The following is a 22,877-nucleotide window of genomic DNA, read 5'->3' on the forward strand; positions in this document are numbered from 1 at the left end:
AAGGCCGTAAAAACACTCCTGTCCAACAAAGAGCATTGTGCTACTTTCCAAAAGTTGGGAACAGCTTTTCAACTGCAAACAGAGCTGTATGAGGAAATTGAGGCATTTACATGCGACCTCTACGACCACAAAGGCTGTAGGGATGTACATTTAGCTAGGTGTCAAATGTTTAAGAGTGGGAAGTGCAATGACCGAAGTCTACCACTAAATAAGGATGCCTTGCACAAACATAGTCAGCGGGCAAACTACCAGGCAGCCATACAGGAGGTCCCTTAAGAGCCAGCCAGACATCCCTCCGCCAATGAGCCATGGCTGGAAGATAGAGGGAGATTTCTTTGGGATTGACTGGATGTCACTTCCCCCAGCCCCAGTCGCAGTTTTAGAGCTTGTATACTGCTCCTGCAAAAAAACTAAATGTGTGAAAGGGAGATGCACATGCAAATCTAACAACCTACCATGTACAGACATGTGTCTGTGTTTGCACTGCGAAAACACACTAGTGTTATAAATGTTCTCTAAACACTTGAATCTTTGTCTAGTCTCGTCAATTATAGGCAAGGCAAGTGAAGATACACTTAGTCTTGGGTTTTGTCTTACCAGCTCACCTCGTAAAAGTGAGACGATTGACAATATCAAAAACATGCTTGCACACACATACTGTATAACGTACTCACACACAAGTTAATGTTACTGGTCCCAATTTGGCACAATGATTACTGAAATAATTGAGAATAGACATAGTTGACATTGGTAACTATTGTACCCTTTAAAAGGAGGCATGCAAGCAACACCATGGTCAGTGCATCTCTCACTAAGTATCTATCACCGTGTGCCTGTTTCTGAATGGGCTACTGCTCCTAAAACACATACTCCATGCAACTTTATGGCACATGCAATATGTTTAGTGGTACCGTGTCCTTCTGAATCCAGCCTGGATCTCTTTTTGAAGTAGTTAACCCTTTCATGTAAAACATACTGGCAATAATGGTGGACTCTGTACAGATGCCACAGGACACTGACGAGGACCACGCGTACTTCAAGACGCCTTACAGCTTTCCTCCTAAAGAATTGGTTAGTGTGAATTAAGTTTATTGCATACAAACATACTATCCACCATTCACAGCTGTACACATAGTCATGCTTATGTGTGTATCCATTTAGGAAAGTGATGTTACCATGGACAAAGATGTCAGAAGCCTGGATAGTGAAACCACACTTTCTATCAAGACACTTGAGGTAAGTAAGGAAGTGCAAATGATCAAGGAAAGAAAGTGACTCATTCAGTACTTAACTGCACCTTTTCATTGTAACATGGTTAAGCACTGTATTATTACATTTTAGGAAAGGGCTCAACAAGCCCAACACCAACGAAGAGTGACCAATGACTTGTTAGTGGATTTCATCACTCAGGACAAAGGCTTACTGCAACATCTTGAAGTGAGTTTGCAACTGAAATGTCTAAGTAAAGTGACACATTTAAGCATAATATAAATAATGAAAGTGAAATGTTTTATATTTGTGTAGTGATTGTACATTTACATAGAGCATCCTCCCAACAAACTATATATTTGCAGACAATCATGGCAGGACAAGTCAAGTCTCTTTGGGCAAAAAATAAGGCCACAGGCGTCATCTTCTTTGACGATGATGACCAAATGGACAGACTAGTTAACTTCCTCTCAGGAGTGGTAAAAAAAAACACAGACAACATTGGCTGATCCGTCGGCATTCGTCATTGATGTGCTTCTGCCAGAGGTGACAATTCACTGACACTTTTTATTTATTTATAGACTACATATTTCATATTATAACATGTCACACTTTAACTCATGGTCAATATCCAGTAGGATCTTATAATGCCATTTGCTCATATCAGGTCTTGCTTAGTTGTCACCTGCAACATGGCACAACCTTCTTAGATGTCTACATTTTACTATAACTGGTAAACGTGTGGCTTTAATCACTTCATGACACAGGCAACAGTCCACGCCATTGCAGCTGTAAACTGTGTTTCCAATGAGAAAGCCATGGAAATGTATACATGTGGACCACAGTATGACTTGAGGTAAGCTGGAAACATGAGGAGAGTGCTAATACAATTTCCATGACAGTTTGCAACCACTGATGAATGTGAGTTTCTTAAATTATTTATTAATCACTTCTTTATAACATTTTGTCTCAACAGTGAGATGCAGCTGTCTGACCATGATATGGTCAAAATTTTGAGCAAAGAACAGAAAAGGAAGCTGAAAGACCATAGAGACAATGTTGAAAGAGCACTTGCGATAAAGTGCAAACAGCAATGATGTCACGGGGTAACAAAGAAAATAACCTGTCATTGTTTGTCTCTTCACACAGAACCTTTTTATTTGTGTTCTGTTTCCCTCCTGGTGGTAGAAGGGCACCATTTCTGTTGTTCCTACTCCTCAACTATACACACGCTGCTGGTTAGCAGTGATTGGGGACTGGGAGTGACACTGTTCCCCTTTGCGCTCTATTTAAGGCACCAGCAAACAGTAGGAGGGGAGAGTGGTTTGGGAACGAGGGTTACGACGAGGGAGTACAACGAGACAGAGAGCGACAACGAGACAGAGAGTGACAACAAGACAGAGAGCGACAACAAGACAGAGAGCGACAACAAGACAGAGAGCGACAACAAGACAGAGAGCGACAACTAGACGACCACCAGACGAAAACCTGCCGAGTACCAGAGGGACCTGCGACGTTGGAACGAGAGAACACCTGATACACGCCACAATGCAAAAAGTAAATCTAAGTAAGTTAAATATCTTAAATCAAGGCAATATAAGCTTGTTTTCTGTCTGGCTGCACCAGTTTTAAGATATCTCTTACTTGTTTTAAGACAATCTTGGCAAGTGAAATTTTCCTGTTCTGTTGGCAGATAATTTTGCTTATTCTAAGTAATATTTCCCCTATTTTTATTGCTTTTTTTCTTGTTTTTGAGAGCTGACTTTTTGCAGTGCAGGCGCCGAGCTGTGGTCCCGAGCAGAGGGACGACTGGCCACCAACGGAGCTGTCCGTGTCTGACCACTGGGGGTTGTGATTCCAGAGGCCTGTTGGGAAACTTGGGAGGGTGCAGCCAGCGCCCTTCCCAAAGTTAAGTGACTTTTTGTTTGCTTACTTTGGAGGTTGAGGGCTAACCCTACTGTCTAGCATAGCTGAGAGCCAGTTGATGGACTGTGGACTGTGTGGTTGCCTGTCACTCGTGCAACCTGCTGAGTCACTCTTTCCTGTCCTCAGCTAAGTGATTGGAGCCACGCTGGGTCGTGAGGATGCGCCGGACCTCCCCTTAGGCGACGGGGTACAGTCTGGAGTCAACCCTGGGCGGAGCCCCGGTCAAGAGTTTATCGTACTATCCTATCCCATCGGACCCTGCTGTTTGTAAAGAGCCTTTTATACTGTTCCTGGTCTCTGACATCACTTATAAGATACACACCGGCTAGACCCCTACGGTCTAGTGGCACTTTTCCTGGAGGCGCTGTGTACAGGTTTTTCGCCCCTGCTTGCCTGCCGTGCGCCGGGCTCCTTGGGCCTCTCCTCGGGGCCCCCGTCCAGGGCCTAGAACCTAGGAATTTGCTGTGTTCAGGGCCTGAATGGCCCTAGGGTAGAAGCTGAGCTTCAGTCTATTTGTCCGTGCGAACATGGTCCTGAACCGCCTGCCTGAGCGCAGCCGAACAAAGTGTTCGTTCCCAGGGTGGGATGGGTCCCTGGAGATCTTGGAGGCCTTCCTGAGGTAGCGTGTGTTGTACAGCTCTTCCAGAGAGGGGAGGGGGGCGCCGATGATCTTCTGGGCCGATCATAGATGATCTATAGATGATTCTGTTGTTGTCCTCCTAGTGGTAGGACTAAAGCCAGGTGGATTGATTCACCTGTTTGGTTAACATATAGTAAAACATTCAGATTCTTGGTATGTTATGTATCAATTATTTGTCGCAGGAACCTACTAATGCCTTTAATAAAAAATAATTAAAGTGTGACCTTTCCTCGTGTTTTTGCTGTTATTTTCGGTTACAGAAATATTTATACCTGTCATTTTTCCACTCAAGGCTCTCAGTAATGGGATGGGTACTGTAGCAACCAGAGACAAGTCACCAGCATAAAACAACTGCACTCATTCTGGCATTCCAGGCACACTGAGAGACTGCAAACTGCGACACTTTAAATGAATGTGCAATAACACTATGTGCAATATGACAACCCTAGGGTACATAAGGTTCAGAGATAGGAAATGTTAGAATAGGTATAGCATAGTATAGAGTACAGTACAGTGTTTTATTTGTACAGTATAGTATAGTGGATAGTGTACATAGCCTTTATTTATGTAAACCAGCTCCTTTCCCTTCTTGTTTTTTTTTCTTTTTTTTTCTTTCCTAGCACCAGGGGAGCCCCCCCTCCCAAATTTCGTTGTTTGGTACCTGTACTATATCAATGACAATAAAGACCATTCATTCATTCATTCATTACTGGCAGTGGACTGCCAGCTCAATGCCCCTTCAGTATGTTAAGATACGACTGTCTGCAACGCCTATGACGGAGAATGATTGTTGAAAGTTACTTTACAACAAACTTGACCGTAAAGGTTTTTTTGTTTGAGGAGGGCAATAATGTTCATGCATTGAATAAAAGGGGAGAGAGAGGTCATTGTGACTAGTTTTATTTGTGTATTTCTTGACAAATTAAGGCTGTAGTGAACATAGCAAATATCTTCTATTATTTGAACTGAACTTTTTTTTTAACCCTTCCACAAATCTTCCTCCTCAATCCTCGTCGTCCTCCTCCTCTTCGTCTCCGTCCAGGCCCTCCGTCTCCTCCTGGGCAAACTTCATGCCCCTGCCAATGTAGATGTTCTCAAACTTCCTACAGGACGAAATAACAGTTAACAACTGCAATATTGCCCATCTAAACCTAGACAACGATAATAAAAGTCACATTGTTATATCTAGTGTACAATTCTGGAAATCAAGATATGAAGGCGTCTTACTTCCCAGTGGTGTAAGCGCACGCCCCTGGCCAGAGGTTGGAGTGCAGCACAACGATGGTACACTGAGAGATCAGGATCTTGGAGCTCCAGGGAGGGGTGCCAGAGATCTCTGCAACGCAGACAGAGCAGCAGGAAGACCAAGTGAGTTTGACACACAGGAAGGAGCCAGAGTTTGGAGCTTTGGCATTCTCTCTAGGGTCAAATCCACCCGGTTACTCTCCTCCCTTATCTGTGGCCCTCTCCCCTCCCTGCTGTCTCAGTAAAGTGTGTCAGATCCACCAGCAGCAGAGTGAAACATGCTGGTTGTTAGAGTGAGACATGCTGGTTGTTAGAGTGAGACATGCTGGTTGTTAGAGTGAGACATGCTGGTTGTTAGAGTGAGACATGCTGGTTGTTAGAGTGAAACATGCTGGTTGTTAGAGTGAGACATGCTGGTTGTTAGAGTGAGACATGCTGGTTGTTAGAGTGAAACATGCTGGTTGTTAGAGTGAGACATGCTGGTTGTTAGAGTGAGACATGCTGGTTGTTAGAGTGAGACATGCTGGCTGTTAGAGTGAGACATGCTGGTTGTTATAGTGAAACATGCTGGCTGTTAGAGTGAGACATGCTGGTTGTTAGAGTGAAACATGCTGGTTGTTAGAGTGAGACATGCTGGTTGTTAGAGTGAGACATGCTGGTTGTTAGAGTGAGACATGCTGGTTGTTAGAGTGAGACATGCTGGTTGTTAGAGTGAAACATGCTGGTTGTTAGAGTGAAACATGCTGGTTGTTAGAGTGAGACATGCTGGTTGTTAGAGTGAGACATGCTGGTTGTTGCTGAACCCAGACTGAGGCTGACCTGCGTCCTCGGCCAGGGAGGTGAGGAGGGGCGGGCCCACCTCTGGCTCAGGTTCGTCAGGCTCCTCCTCCTTCTCCTCCTCCTCTGCTCCCTCGTCAAAGTCATCCTCAGGCTTCTCCGCCAGGTTCACCCAGACACAGCGACCCTGGAAGAGCCATGCTGTTATCACACAATAACACACACACACACACACACACACACACACACACAGACAGACAGAGACACAGACACAGACACAGACACAGACACAGACACAGACACAGACACAGACACAGACACAGACACAGACACACACACACACACACACACACTCACACTCACACACACACACACACACACACACACACACACACACACAGAGACACACACACCTCAAATCCGAGATAGTGTATTCCTTACGATGGGAAAATAACACACGCACACACACACACACACACACACAGAGACAGACACACACCTCAAATCCGAGATACTGTATTCCTTCCAGAAGTCCTGATGTGAGCAGCCAGGGTGTGGTAACTGTGGTAACGTACCTGCTGCAGGATGTGCTTGACATGATGCACCCAGGTGGAGAGAGAGTCTGCCATCTCCAGGAGAGGAATGCCCTCGAAGTCCGGGTTCTCCTCAATGCTGTCTTTAGCTCCCTCCTCTTCCTCTTCACCTTCCTCCTCCCCAAACTGGTAGTATCCTAGGGGACTGACTTGCGTGCCGGCAGAGATGCGAGCAATCTGGGCTCGCAAATAGTTGGCCTCATTGCCCGGGAAGGGGGGGTAGCTGATGATGGGTGCGTCCAGACTCCCTGTGAAGAACTTGCGGATCTGGCGTGCGGCTGTGATCTGTGCAGGAGTGACGGCAGGCAGCCTCACCCAGGGCAGGCCCAGCTCACTGCACACGAAGTAGGTGAACTTGTTCACACCTGTGCGGTTGTCCTCCTTCGGCACTACGGGGGGAGGCTTGTACGTAGACCGTGGGAGAGGGTCAATCTAAAAAGACGAAACAGAACAGATCACCGTTTCATAGAATATAAAAAGTAAGCGTTTCGCATAAGTCTCAGTTATTCTGAATATTACTAAAAATAAATGATCAAATCAGTAACATTTAATAATCACCGTTTCCATTGGAACATAATCCAGATGTGTTTGTAACTCACCACCTCCGCCTCCTCCTCGTCATCCCGCTTCTCCGCTTCTCTTTCCTCGTCTTCTGCTGTTTCCTCCCCCCCCTCCTCCTCCTCCTCCTCCCCCTCCCTGTACTCCCCCTCAGCGACCAGATAGTTGCCCTCCGTCCCCAGGATCTCGCCCCAGAGCCGGCAACGCTGCAGGGGTTGGGAGTCCACCAGATGTTTGAGCGCCAGAAAGACCCTCTGCATCTCCTCTTTGCCCAGGCCCACCCCAGCCTGCTCCAGGAAAAAGCCAAGCTCATCTACGTTAGGGAGGGGCGTTTCAATCTAATGGGAGACAAGAGACAATCACAGAAATGATTGATCCATCCAAGTCACTACTTTGTCCCTAAAGGTTATCTCAGATGAGCTTCCTGACTATCTACAGCTTTTCACACGACATTATTGAGTCGCCGTCTAATGATCACAAGGTTGGCAGATCGGCGGTTCGAGCCCCGGCTGGCCACATGTCGAAGTGTCCTTGGGCAAGACACTGAACCCCAAAATTGCTCCCAGTGAGCGGGCCGGCGCCTTGCATGGTAGCTTGCCGCCATTGGTGTGTGAAAGTGTGTGTGAATGGGTGAATGAAAGGCCGCTGTAAAGCGCTTTGGAGCAGCGAAAAAGGTGCTATATAAGTGCAGTCCATTTACCATGAATGTGAAAGGACTTATCTCGTCAACGTTTGCAGGAAAAGTGCTATACAAATAAAAGTTATTATTATTATCTCGTCCTACCACTTCCTCCTCTTGGTCGCCTTCATCACCACCTCCTGCCAGGAGTTGTGCAGCGGGGGTGATAGGCAGGTCTCTCAGGGTTTTCTGCTGGTCCTGCAGCAAGACCTCCCGACTCAGGTCCTCTATCACGTCCACCACCTCGGTCAGCAGCCGCTGCTGCTCTGCCAGTTGTGCAGCGGGGGTGATGGGCAGGTCTCTCAGGGTGTTCTGCAGGTCTCTCAGGGTGTTCTGCTGGTCCTGCAGCACCTCCCGACTCAGGTCCTCTACCTCGTCCATCACCTTGGTCAGCATCCGTGCGAGGTGGTCATAACTAGGAAGGGTTTGAGGATACAGTGATGTGTCAGTGATACTGTCATGGTTTTACCACACTAGTCTCAGCTACTATGAACACTGCTAAGGGAAGGGAATGGACCATGTCATCACTGTGGGCACTTGCTTTCTGAGCTTAATTGTAAAAGAGTAATATAACATTAATATTCATGGTCGACATCAACCGTAATTAGTCATCATGAAAGTGCTTTGGAGGACCAAGTCAGTGTTATAAACTGTAAAACGTATATATACTGTATATAAACTTATATCATACGCTACCCTTCACTATACCAACTTCTCTTCTCTTATACTCAAAGTAGGAACATATCCCATTTGAGGTTAAAACCAGGATCAAATCCTTACAGGTTGAGGGTATAAGCCTTGAAGCCTTGACAATTTGCTGATACAAATACCAATATGTTTTCAAACATTCATTTTCTTGGCAACATCTGTCTCACTCTTGTCTATTCTTCATCATAAAAGCCTGGTCCCGCTGGCTCGCTGCCTCCTGACCCTCCATCTCTCTGAGCTCTGGACAACTACAACTGTTTATGTCATAAAACCTTCTACTTCAATGTTCATATAACATTTAGCACACCATCAATGGCCAAAACTTTAGCCAAAAATGACATATATCTCAATCGTTAGCTTGTAAAACTAGCTATCGGTAACCAAGTTCCTTTCCAGAGAAATAACGAAGCATGTTGCTATGGTAAACAAAACCGTTGCTATGCTGGTGTTACTGCATCAAACCGCCGTCCAGTCAATGGCTGCGTTCGTAAATTTGCTCTGAGAGCGCCGGAGCGCACACTGGGTTCAACGTCATAAAGGGACCAAGTCATTTGATTGGACAGAGGCATTCCATGAGTGCTGATCAGATTCCAGAGCGAATTTACGAACTATGATTGAATCCCCCTACCAGTACACTTCAAAAGGACAAGCTAAAAAAATTATATCCATTTGAACGGCTCTGTTGAGCCCTCCAACTGTTATTTGAAGTGGAAAACTCGGGGATAATAAATGGTGCATTCTGACCCACTTGGAAAATCACACAAGCTTGTACATTTTTCATTGTCCAATTAATGAAAGAATTATCATTATTGAATCCAGCTACTACAGTAGGCTACACAGTACACTATATAGGTCACAGAATTATTTATATTAATCTTCACACGTTTTTAAAGTGCACTTGAAAAACCAAAAGAGACAGAAACAGGTACAAACATTTTATTCTGTACTCATGACAGTTTTTTTTTTTTTGTCAATGACGATTTTGAAACAAAAACTAGTTGCATTAGCCCTAATGTAACCGCCCCCCCCCCCCCCCCCCCTCCCCCAAATACAAGTCTACATTGTATTTTTGCAATATTAACAAATCAAAAACTAAGGACCAAACTAATGACCAAACAAGGACAAAGCATTTCTGGATGAAAAAGAACAGGCAAGTCTATTTTCTGGAGGTGTGTTTTTAAGAGGGCTAGACTTGCACCTGTTCACCCTGACCCCAATTAACTAGCTGCATTGCTGCATTGCACAGCTACTCTACATGTCCTCTGGTGAGGCGTCACTCTGCCTCTCCCGGGCCGGCCTGGGCTTCTGTGCTGCTGGCTTCTGTGACATCTTTTAATTGGTCGTTGACATCTGAAGGTTCGGTAGGTAACTCCTCCATTGGTTCCTCTGTTGCGTTAGTAGGAAGTGATGTGGAGTTTACGTTGACATCTGGCAATTCCACCTGCTAGAAACACAAGTGATTTTGTTTCATCTATTCAATACTTCACCCTTTTGAGAAATTCTGCATGACAACAACCACAGGAACACCAATAAAAGTAGAGTTGATTTACCTGTGAAACCGTCTCTCCTGTTCCCTCCTGACTAGCGGGCTCTGCCTGTCCTTCCTCCATGGCCTCCGCCTCCTCCTCTTTTACTACTTCTTCTTTCATCACTGGCAGACATTGCTGGGCCGGTGGTTCTGGGCCTTTCACTGGTACTGGAAGAGGTTCTGGTTCTACTACAGGGGTTGCAATGGGTGGCTCAACCTGGGTGGTGAAGAAGAAGCATGGTGTGAGAGTGGAAAACAGTGATAAGGAATGAGGGACAGTGTTTCGTTTAGCATTTTAACAGGAAATATGTTTGTGACAATAATGGTTGCCATCTGTGTTCCCTGTGTCTATTACCTCTCTCTCTCTCTCCACGACAAAATCATCTCCCTTTAAAATCCAAGATCTCTTCAATGTTTAAGTGTACATTCCTGAATAACTTATTCCTTTTGATTCCTTTCTCCTGTCTGTATCATTCTACATTCCTTATTTATTCAACCCTTCAATCAGTATATGTATATTTATGTAAGGCTAGTCATATATCACTTGCTGGCGTATTGTCATTGTCAAGCAATAAGGGTCCTGGCCCAGACCCCATGAAACACTACCCTCAGAAACCTTTAGAATCGTACCAGCCAGGATGATAGACAGGATAGCTAGCCTAGCCTAGCCTAGCCCTTCTGAACATGATGGATAGTAGCATATTATAGGCCTAGTTAATGTCTATTATATGTTGTTTTCTGTCACAGTAACAATATCAAAACCAACAGTTTTAAACTGGTTAGTTCAATATAGATGATCTGATGTCGTTTAATCAACAACAACACAAATCAAGGGGGCTACTTTATTTATTTCATATTTAGATTACCTCAGCCATTGGTTAATTTTACAGTGTCCTTGATTTACACAATATCAGTCTATAATCCAAAGAAATGTCAAATGATCACAGCTTTGAAGAGTGTTTCTGTAGATACAGAGGCATCTTATATTTGGTTTACATTTTGGGAGAGGTGGTAAAATGATGTAGCTCTCCTCACAGCCTGTTATGTTTCTGCATCTCTAGACAAGACAATCACAGAAATTATTGATCCATCCAAGTCACTACTTTGTCCCTAAAGGTTATCTTTGATGAGCTTCCTGACTATCTACAGCTTTTCACACAACATTGTTGTCTAGCTTAGTCCATGGGGCGGCTGTGGCTCAGGAGGTAGAGTTCATGTTACACAACAACATATTATCAGCATTTGTCAATAAAAAGTGATTCAGTTAAAACATGACAGAGCTTTATAAAGGAAAGCATTATACGACACGTATTTACAATGTGGTCCTATGAATACGGGAGTGTCTTCTGAGTGATGATGCTACTGACCCATACCTCTTCCTCTTACAGCAAGGGTGTGCCCCATCCTACAAATACCACCTAATCTAAATATGGAGAAAATAGACTATGTGTACCAGAGTATAGTCAACTACACCTGCGAAGAAGGGTATGATCAAGTCACATAATTGGACAGCCTAACGTTGTCTGTGTTTTGAAATTCTATCCCATGTTTTACTCAGTTGAAGAAGCTGTGATGATTGGATGCTGTATGTACAATGGATGGTTGGATGGAAATATAGCTGCATGACAGAGGGCTGCATGTGTATGAAGCCGTCTCATATATGACACGATATTGGCACGGACCAGTAATAACCTGTAACAGCTGAGTGTGGTGGTCCACAGGTATATTCTGCATGGGGCCAATAGCAGTGAGTGCCTAGCCGATGGGACCTGGAGTGAACCGACACCTGAATGCAAACGTAGGTACTACATCCACATAACCTATGAATATTATTCATATATACATGGATATTGCTTATACAAGATTTAGACTATGGATACATAGGCTACTTTTGGACATTCCTATGAGCACAGTAGACCTACATGTGTATGTATGCGATATGATTTAGTCAGACTTTCATAATGTGGTTCTATTGACAAAAGTCCATATGCTCTGCCAATCTGTCTTAGTTGTAAATTCTCTCTCTTCTACCAGCGGTTACCTGTGGTCCAGCTCCCATCCCCAAATATGGAACAATGGTCTACGACAATACGTTGAAAGATGAAATCTTCGAGTATGGCTTTGATGAGACGTACGACTGTCTGCCACCGTTCGTCCTGTTTGGCAATGTGAGAGGGTCATGCACCGCTCACGGCAACTGGACTGAAGCACCTGAATGTAAAAGTAAGTGTAAATAATTAGTCATGCCTTTTATCTATCAAAGAATACAAAGTCATTGCACTCCTTAAGGGCTCTAATTTCCGTGGGCCAAAAAGTGGCTATATTCAAAGTAATATTTCTAGTACTGGAAGTACTGCAACTAGCGTACCCAAGAAAAAGTATACTTAAGTGTACTGAAAATAGATTGCAGGAGTAATTAATATGATTACAATATGTTTGTGTGTTTCTACACTTACTTGAAATACACTAAAATACCTCTGCCTCTACAGTTGTGACCTGCCCTCCTCCGAGGGGCATATGGAACGGTTACATGACCACCAGGGCAAACAGAAAGCACAGCTACAAGGAGAAAGTCAGATACAGCTGCAACCCAAACTTTTCTCTGGTTGGGCCTGTCGAGACTGAGTGTCAGGAGACCGGGGAATGGTCACTGAAGCCAGTCTGCAAGGGTAAGATCATGGATCCTGAGTAACACTTGTTAAGAGGTAGTGCATAAGAATTGTTTTATTGTTTAATTGAACTTATTTGGATAGCTGAGCTAGTTCTGATCTACCGGTCAGTTAGATAGATAGACTTTATTTGTCATTGTTACAGTACAGGTACCAAACAACGAAATTTAGGAGGGGAGGCTCCCCTGGTGTTTAAGAAAGGAAAAAGAAACACATTTTGGAAAAAGCATAGATGCATAAAATCACAAGAAGATAAGGAGCTGGTTTACATCAATAGAGGCTATGTACACAATCCACTGTACTATACTGCACAGATAGTCAAATAGGGTTGTCATATTTCACAAGAAAGTATTTTTTCACATTTTTTTAAAGTGTCACAGTTTGCAGGCTTGAAAATGTACATGTTTGTGCCTCAGCACTAGCTGCCATACAATCCGTCCGGACTTGTCCTGGGCCCAGAACTTAGGCCTTTTCTGTGTTCAGGGCCTTGACGGCCCTGTGGTAGAAGCTGTCCTTCAGTCTGTTTGTCCTAGCGGCCGGGGTCCTGTACCTCCTGTTCGAGGGCAGCTTGACAAAGTGTTCGTGCCCAGGGTGGGTCGGGTCCTTGGAGATCTTGGATGCCCTCCTGAGACAGCGTGTTTTGTACAGCTCCTCCAGAGAGGGGAGGGTGGCGCCGGTGATCCCCTGTGCTGTTCTCACGACTCTCTGTAGATCGTTTCTCTCCGCTGCCGTGCAGCTGTGGTACCAGTTGGAGATGCCGAAGTTCACAGTCTGGTCCCTGTAGCAGAACCCTGTTCAGTGCCACAGTGAGGGTTCTACTGTACTTGGTGTCAAGAACGTTTTTTAACATAGAATAATGTAAAAAATATCATTGGTTTCAAAGCCATGTAGAGTATTTCTTTGCCTGGCTGCTTTATTATTTTAGAGACATTTCTGATACATTTTATATAAACTGGTATCTCAACTATGTCTGCGAAAATATCAATGTCATGCTTACTTAAAGGTCTACACAGCAGACCATACTCCTGTATGGATAACATTGCTGCAATATTCTATTTTATGAAAATATATAAAGATTTAGGCAGGCGTTTCGCAGATGGTGTCACTTCTCGTCAACAGACAACAAAAACTGTTTTGGACCCCTTTTCCAAGATTGTCTTCCTCTTTGGTTTACAGCCCGTTGTCCCATTGACGTTAAGAGAGGAACGGTTCTCTACATTGGAAGGAAAGTCTCGGTTAAAGACCTGGAACCCAAACAAATAAATCATTTAGAAATGATATCTTTCTACTGCAAGGACAAGGCCAGAGAGTGTGGCTATCCTGTGTCAACGCAGTGCATCGATGGAAAACTCAACATCCCAGCATGCTTTGATGGTGAGATTTATTCCAGGGGTCCAGTATTCCAGGGTTTCTCCCAATTTTGCCTAATTGTAACCATATGTGTGTGTGTCTGTCTGTGTCTGTGTGTCTGTGTGTGTATGTGATTTCTCTCCTAGAACCTGGATGGGTTCATTTTGACTGGTATTCAGGTGCCCTCCCTTCAGAAATGCCCGCTTGTTGAAGCACAGAGACGCCTGATACAGTGAAATGAGGAGAAGACAAACAACTGTTCATCTGTCTGTGAACTGAACATGAATAAAACTGTCTGTCCTATCATTCACTCAGGATGTTTCTATTAAAAAACAACCATTAGAGATTAGAAAACGCATTGGAAGATTCAAATTGAAAAAATAAATAGACCATGGTTAGATGCATGGTGTTTTCAAATATGTCACAAGGTGTCAGTGTTGCATAGCTGTACTGGTATTCTACATTTCTATACTACACTGGATGTTTGTGCGTCCTTGCGTGAGTCCATGTACGCATACACACATGCACTCACGCGCACATGCCCAGACCCATGCACACGCACAGGCACATTGAGTAAACACCTTGGTGAAAGTGTTGTGCTCTCAACTGTGGGTCATACAGATTCTGATGATCCCACCATCACCCGGTGTCAGTCTATGAAAAAAGATCCCTGCTCAATATCCTTGATAGGGCCATTTCAGAAATGGAAAACAGATTTTCCAAGAAGAAGGTAGACCTAATGACAGCCATATCGAGAAGGGTCCAGCTGCATCCTACGTTTGGCATCACCCGGACGCATGTAGACCATATTTGGTTCGAGCGCGTCATCACAGAAGTAACCGCGAGAAACCGCGAGTATTTGAAGGATCTTTAGACTATAGTAGGGCTATGGTCACACTGAGGCTATAGTAATACCTTCAGTTTGTCAGGGGAGGTGTATGGGGCCTCGGGAGCGTAGATCCTGAAGATGTCAGCCAGGCAGCAGGCCACTAGGAGGCGGACGTCCTTGTCCGGGTGCTTGAGGAAGAAGTCGGAGGCCAGGTGGAGAGCCAGGTTCAGATACAGCTCCTTCTCCTCCTCTGAGTCCTGGTCCATGTCCATAAACGTCTTCACCACCATCTGGGTGTGTTACATGGAGAGGTACAGCAGGTGTTACACACAACCTCACCTCACAGGGTTCCCACACCTTCAGAAACATCAAATTCACCTTTCAAGGACTTTCAAGACTCAATTCCCTCAAATTCAAGGACCCAACACGGCATAGTTTGAGACAGATCTAGATGAGAATTTATTATAATAGGAACTATCCGCTCACAGGCAACAATTAAAAAGAGAGGCTTGAATGTGTGAACACTAGATGGTCTCTTGCCTTCTCTACCACAGCACAGCAAACTGACAAAAATATATTGTGAAATATGTGTAAAGTTCAGCAATACAGAGACTTATTTACTAGTTGACGAGCTAAGTAAAAAAAAAAGTATATACATATTTTTTAGAGGGGAATTCAAGCACTTTCAATCACCCATGTCTATTTTCAAAAACTTTTTAGATTTGACTTGATTTTATTTTCTCAAATTCACAAACTTTCAAGGATTTCAAGGACCCGTGGGAACCCTGACCTCACCACCAACTACCTGGACATCATGAACGAATGATGATAGTATATGAATGATTTCAAACTATAATCAATTCATACATTATTCATCAATCCAACTTTACTAATCTATTCTTTTTGACACACTCACTCACTCACAAATAACAAATCACATTCAGATTGTTCTAGAAGGATACTGACCTTGAGGCGGCGGACCATCTCCTCTTTGGAGATCTTGTCTGAGATCTCCTTCACCCCCGGGGGGTAGGTGACCTTCGCGTCAGCGGCTCGAGCTTTAGAGTGAGCCATGCTCTCAGCTCAGTACTTCCTGGTGGGGGGCCAAAGAGAGGGTGAGAAGATAAAACAGAATGTGATGAGTGTGAGAGAGAGAGAGAGAGAGAGAGAGAGAGAGAGAGAGAGAGAGAGAGAGAGAGAGAGAGAGAGAGAGAGAGAGAGACAATATTCTCGGAACAAAGCGCATCATTAATTCCAAACCCTGTAGCGAATCTAATGGACCTCCAACACAATGAGGAGGACAAGTACAGTGCTGTCATCTAGCACAGCTTCAGACTTAAGACAGCCTCTGAAATATTCAGTGAGTTATTCCGAGTGAGCTAATGGTGTTTCAGAGGATGACTCTAGCCCGACAGGACTGGCCAGAGAATCCCTGCAGAGCGCCGGGGGGGGACTTAGTAGATTTGAGACATTAGGCTATACAAACAAAATCTAATCATGTTCGACATTCTCACAGAAAATATACATGGTTCCTACAAGTTTCAACAAGTCAGATTTAAGACCTTTTTACGACCTCTTTGAATATAATTTTAGACTTATTTGCGACACCATATGATAGCTTTTTGTCATCCTGCCCTAGCTTCGTTCGCCAATAATTTCTCCCGGGGGCAGCGAATTGGCATTTTCTTGGTTCCAGCTTGATTAATTTCCACATAAATAGATGTGATCTGATTTCGTGGCAGGATAAGCTAATCTCATTCTTTAGACCTAGCACCTAATTTTTTTTAGATCTAATGACTGAAACTTGTGACCTTTTTAGGCCTTGTAAATCGGATTGCTGGATTTTAGACTTTAAGACCAGTGCGGGAACCCTGAAATATACAGCATGACCAGCAACTGAACAAAATAACACACAGGACCGCTGAATGACTTTGGGGGGGGGATTGAAATAGAGGGGGAGTCCGGTGAATTGGGTTGGGAACCCCTGCTCTCTAGGAAGATTTGACAACTGGGAGTCAATACAATGGCATAAACATATGGCATTGCCACCTAACTCAGCATGTAGGGCTGAGTGTGTTAATGAGGCAGGTCTGGTGGGTTGTGATTGAAAGCCGAGCTAAGCAGCCTCAGTGTGTGTCAGCTGTGTTTTGGCTCAGAGAGGTCTGGCAACTAGCCCCGCTTCAACAGCTCAGCACTCTCATACACTCACAGACGCTGCACACATGGATGGTGTGCCTAGCCTACACACACACACACGCTCGGGTTCACACACACACACACACACACACACACACACACACACACTGGCAGGCCGCCAGACCGCTCTGTCTCTGACCTCCTTTCCACTCCACAGCTGCTACCTGCCAGAGATTAACCCAATCCCTCAGCCTATCACTGAACAGGTCAGAGAGCAAAAAATACATGAATGAATGAATGAATGAATGGTCTTTATTGTCATTGATATAGTACAGGTACCATACAACGAAATTTGGGAGGGGGGGCTCCCCTGGTGCTAGGAAAAAAAAACTAAAAACAAGAAGGGAAAAGAGCTGGTTTACATAAATAAAGGCTATATCCACTATCCACTATACTATACTATACAAATAAAACACTGTGCTGTACTCTATGCTATGCTATACCTATTCTAACATTTCCTATCTCTGAACCTTATGTACCCGAGGGTTGTCATATTGCACATAGTATTATTGCACATTCATTTAAAGTGTCGCAGTTTGCAGGTTTGAAATGTTCACAGTTGTGTTTCAGTATTGCACTTGATTACAATCTAGTAGCTGCCATCAAATTGTCTAGATTGTCCAGGGCCTAGAACCTAGGTCTTTGCTGTGTTCAGGGCCTGGATGGCCCTGGGGTAGAAGCTGTGCTTCAGTCTGTTTGTCCTTGCGAACATGGTCCTGAACCGCCTGTCCGATGGCAGCCGAGCAAAGTGTTCGTTCCCAGGGTGGGATGGGTCTCTGGAGATCTTGGAGGCCTTCCTGAGGCAGCGTGTGTTGTACAGCTCTTCCAGAGAGGGGAGGGGGGCGCCGGTGATCTTCTGGGCTGATCTCACGACTCTCTGTAGCGCATTTCACCAACTGCACCAACTCAGTCACCGTGGACAAACGGATCCGGGTCTACCCCAACACGAAGCCATGGATGACTGGGAAGGTCCAAAAACTGATCAACGAGAGGGACAACGCCTTCTTCGCAGGGAAGAGCACACCGCTGTACAGCTCCACCAGGGCCAACCTAAAGCGCGGCATCAAAGCGGCCAAGGCAGAGCACAGAGAGAAGATTGAGGAATGCCTCCTGAGCAACGACTCCAGGCGGATGTGGCAGGGGGTTCAGCAGATGACAAACTTCAGAGCCAACAGGCTCACAGCCGCAGAGGACGACCCCCTGCTGGCGGGAAAGCTGAACACCTTCTACGCCCGGTTCGACGAGGGGCGAACGGAGGTAACCGCAACACAAACACCACTCTCTCCAGCTCTCAGCAGCCTCACCCTCACAGAGCATGAGGTGAGACGCGTACTGAAGGCGGTGGACCCCAGGAAAGCCTCGGGCCCGGATGGCGTCCTGGGACGGGTGCTGAGAGACTGCGCCGACCAGCTGGCCGGGGTTTTCACCAACATCTTTAACCAGTCCCTGTCCCAGGCCACCGTCCCACCCTGCCTGAAAACCTCAACTATCATCCCAGTCCCGAAGAAAAGCACGGTGAGCTGCCTAAACGACTACCGCCCGGTGGCACTCACACCAATCATCATGAAGTGCTTCGAGAAACTAGTCCGGGCCCACATACTCACACGCCTCCCGCCCAACCTGGATCCATACCAGTTCGCCTACAGAGCCCACAGGTCCACAGAGGACGCCATAGCAACGACTCTCCACGCCACTCTATCCCACCTGGAGAGGGGAAACAGCTACGCGAGACTGCTCTTCGTGGACTTCAGCTCCGCCTTCAACACCATCCTTCCAGACAGGCTAGTGACCAAACTACTAGACCTGGGTCTATCACACTCTATATGTGCGTGGATCAAGGACTTCCTGACCGACCGCCCCCAGAGGGTGCGGGTGGGCCCCCACACCTCCACAGCCCTCAGCCTCAGCACTGGGTCCCCCCAGGGCTGCGTGCTAAGCCCCATCCTCTACAACCTCTACACCCACGACTTCACCCCCGTCCACCCCAGCAACTACATCGTAAAGTTTGCAGACGACACCACCGTGGTGGGATGTATCTCGGGGGGGGACGAGGCGGCGTACAGGGATGAGGTAGAGCAACTGAGCAAGCTGTGCAAGGTTAACAACCTGCTGCTAAACAAGTCAAAGACCCAGGAATTCATCGTAGACTTCAGGAGGAAAAAGTCCGAGATCCAGCCCCTGCTCATCGACGGAGAGAGCGTGGAGAGAGTCTCAACCCTCCGATTCCTGGGACATCACATGCGGGATGACCTGGCCTGGAAGGACAACACAAAAGGCACCATCAAGAGGGCACAACAGCGGCTATACACCCTGAGATGCCTCAGGAAAGAACACAACAAGCAGGAGATACTGGTGGCCTTCTACCGCGGCGCAGTGGAGAGCATCCTCACCTACGGCATTTCGCACGTTTTTTGTCACTTTTGGGTGAAATCAAAGAGTTCATGCAGTCCAAAGGCGAAGATGTCTCACTGCTAGAGGACACAGAGTGGACACTTGACCTTGCATTTTTGACAGACATTACTGGGAAACTAAACAACTTGAACTGCGAGCTGCAAGGCAAAGGTAAGACTGTTGTTGATATGATAAGTGCTTTAAATGCATTTAAAGCCAAGATGAACGTTTTTTCTGTGGATATAAAGAGAAAAAAGGTGCTGCACTTTCCCTCTGTGCAGTCGGTGCTGAAAGACAATGCTTCTGCATCTGAGACATTTGACAAAGTTGCAGAAAAGTACTGTGAAGTCATAAACAGACTTGGGCAAGAGTTTGAGAATAGGTTTTGTGACCTTCATCAGCTTGAGCCATGTGTGTCATTCATTTCCAATCCTTTCATGAATGTGGATACAACATGCTGTGCTGAGCAACTAAGTGCAACGTTCAACTTGGATGCTGGACAGGTGGAGATTGAAATCATAACATTGCAAAATGACCTCCACCTCAAAGCCCACCAGGCTGCACCAAACTTTTGGTGCCTTGTTGATACAGAAAAGTACAGTGGTGTATGCACAGCAGCTATGAAGGTTGCCAGCCTGTTTGGTTCAACCTATCTCTGTGAATCAGCGTTTTCTGACATGAACTTCATCAAGAACAAACACAGAACACGCCTCACTGATGCACATCTGAAAGACTCACTCACAGTTGCAGTGTCAAGTTACACACCAGATTACAATATACTGGTGAACAGCATGCAATGCCAGTCTTCCCACTAACAAAGAAACAGATACCAGATGTTGTCAGTGGCAACATGGCAGTGCCATGGCAAAGTTGAATTAAAATATTGAAGAATTGTGTTCAATTTAAAAGTGTGTTCATGACATGTAACAGTTATCATTTGTTAAAAATGCAGCAGATTTGTTCATTAGTTCAAAATGTGACAAGATGTATTTAAAATATGTACGTAGATTTTTCTTTAACATTACATAATTGATAACTTTTTGAAACATGGTGCAACATAGTTCATGATTTCTTAAAAGGGTTTGTCAGTGGCTAGTGAAAATGGGTAATTTTTCCTATGAAATGTATTGATGTTTTCTTAAAAGTGTTTGTCAGTGGCTAGTGAAAATGGGTAATTTTTCCTATGAAATGTAGTGATGTAAGTGATCATCTGAAAATGTAACAATTACTGAGATTAATAGAGATAAAGTGCTGAATATTGATATCTGTTTCCCACCTTGTTGTCATTTTTGAGAATTATTGTGAGAAATATTTAACGTGATCAGTGTCTTCACATAGATGAGTATCATTAATCATTATTAATAATATATAACTAAAGGCAAACTGAGCAAATGTGTTATTTCAGAAGAGCGTATCAAACTGGTAGCCCTTCGTATGACTCAGTACCCATGAAGTAGCTCTCAGTTTCAAAAAGGTTGGTGACCCCTGGTCTAGTATGTTACAAAATATGTAATCTCCTCTCTTGATGCAGACTCTGGCTGTGCATATAACTCCTCATAGTATCTCTGGAATGTTCCCTCTATATCCTCTGGTTCTGTCATCAGTTGATTCGTAGCCTATGTGGGTCTCTAATTTTATGAATTTGACTACTCTTGAGTTGTTTACGCGTCCGTCTCGCCAGTAGTTTAGTGGCTCTTGGGCCCAACTCATAATAGCTCTGCTTGGTAAACAGAATATTTCGTTCTGTCAGTTGTTTCTCTATCTCTGATTTTACAAGTTTAATTTCCTTTTGTGTGTTTAAATCAGCCGAATTCTGGTAGTCTCTTTCCAAACCTCTCAGTTTTGCTATGTTTTTCGTATATTTTTCCAATTTGTTTTTTTTAACATGACTCGATTCCGAGATTAATTTGCCTCTCATAACCGCCTTCAAGGCGTCCCAAATCATTGTTGGCTCCACCATTCCATTATCATTTTCCTTAATATAATTTAGTATTTCCAATTTAATTTTATCCTTCCTCTGTTCATTATTCAGCAGACCTACATTCATTCTCCAATTGGTTAATCTTTTCCGGTTACTAATGCCTATGTCGAGGTACAACGGGTTATGATCTGACACATCTGCACCTCCTATATGATAATCGTTAACCCTGTAGACATTTGCTGAGTCAACAAACAAATAATCTATTCTAGAATGTGTTTAGTCTTTCTCCAGTGGATGTAGGGTTCTCCATATATCGACCAAACCCATCTCATCCAATAATATATTAACATATTTTGACATTTGTATTTTCGTTTTTTTTAGGCTTGTTGTGTCAATGTTATGATTTAAAACTACATTCATATCCCCCCCCACAGATTAGTATACCCTCTGTACCGCTGCAATAACATCAAATAATGATCTAAAAAAAGACTTAGCACAATCTGGAGGAGCATAAACATTCACCGAGTTACGGTCACATTGTCAAGCTTCCCTTTCACAATAATGTATCTTCCCTCCTCATCTCTTATCTCTTTTTTATACTCAAACTGGACCTGATTTGATATCATAATCGTCACACCCCTTCTGTGACCCCCCTTAAACCAACTACGTTGTACAGATTCCTAAAACCATATTTCTTTAGCTTATCATGTTCTAATTTGGTAAGGTGTGTCTCCTGCACATATATAATTTGGTCTCTGTCCCTGTTAAGTTTCGTCATTACCCTGTCTCTCTTCTTGGGGGTATTCAAACCATTAACATTAAGTGACACCAGTCTAACAGTGGTACCCATCTAGTCCTACTTCAGTATCCCTAATAAGTGACCTGTACAGCAGTAAACTAAGTAAGCAAGTAATTTTTAACATTGCATAATGTAACATAAAACCTAACAAAAAATAATAATGAGAAATAAAACAGAACATACACTTCTTCCAAAAAAGGGGGTGACTTTTCCCCCAAGTCCCGTTGGTAGGTCGAGGGGGTATCCTTCCTCTCAGAAAGGGCCCCTCCCTAGGACCGAAATCACACCCTTTCCAAAGGGTTTCACTCCATCTAGTAATGTCCAACTCTCTTAGTTCAGTCTCTCTCAAACAGCAACTATTACAATTACTTTATTAGAGGTCCGTTGACTGTTTTAAACATACCTTGTAGGCCATCTGGTTAGTGCTTCAGTCCCTTCAAGACACCCGCTCATGGCAGCAAATCAGACTAATTTCCCCCATCGGAAATCCTTCAGCTTCTCCCTGGCGGCAGCCGCTGCGCTCCTTGCCGGCTTGTTTCCCCTCGTCTGCTGCCACTCTGCCCGGTGTCGCGTCTTCTCCCTCTCTGTAGTCGCGGTGCCTTCTCCTGGGAGACCCACCTCGTATCCTCTGCCCGCCATGTCTCTCGCCACGTCCTCTGCGCTGTCATACGTTTTCACTCCGCTTTCCCAGTGGATTCGCATCCTCGCCAGCGGGGTTTGGAAACTGATCTTTTCCTCTTTCAATATCTATATTCAATATAGCGTATTCCCTTCTCTTCTGGACCACTTCAGTTGCATAATCATGGTAAAAAAAAACACCCTCTTCTCTCCCACAAGTTTCTTCCTCCAAGCATGACTG

General features: G+C 44.7%; 1 protein-coding gene across 1 annotated transcript; it reads right to left on the reverse strand.

The window, feature by feature from the left end:
• Positions 1–4,778: 4,778 nt before the first annotated feature.
• Positions 4,779–8,023, reverse strand: LOC308149929 (radial spoke head protein 6 homolog A-like; the record flags this gene model as incomplete). Its single annotated transcript, XM_080522807.1, has 6 exons — positions 4,779–4,878; positions 5,003–5,111; positions 5,840–5,984; positions 6,373–6,822; positions 6,990–7,286; positions 7,733–8,023. 6 exons carry the CDS (start codon positions 8,021–8,023, stop codon positions 4,779–4,781), a joined length of 1,392 nt encoding a protein of 463 aa, XP_080378933.1.
• Between the last annotated feature and the right edge of the window lie 14,854 nt (positions 8,024–22,877).

Source organism: Nansenia antarctica (assembly GCF_963989245.1).
Source record: "Nansenia antarctica genome assembly, chromosome: 2".
Taxonomy (NCBI): domain Eukaryota; kingdom Metazoa; phylum Chordata; class Actinopteri; order Argentiniformes; family Microstomatidae; genus Nansenia; species Nansenia antarctica.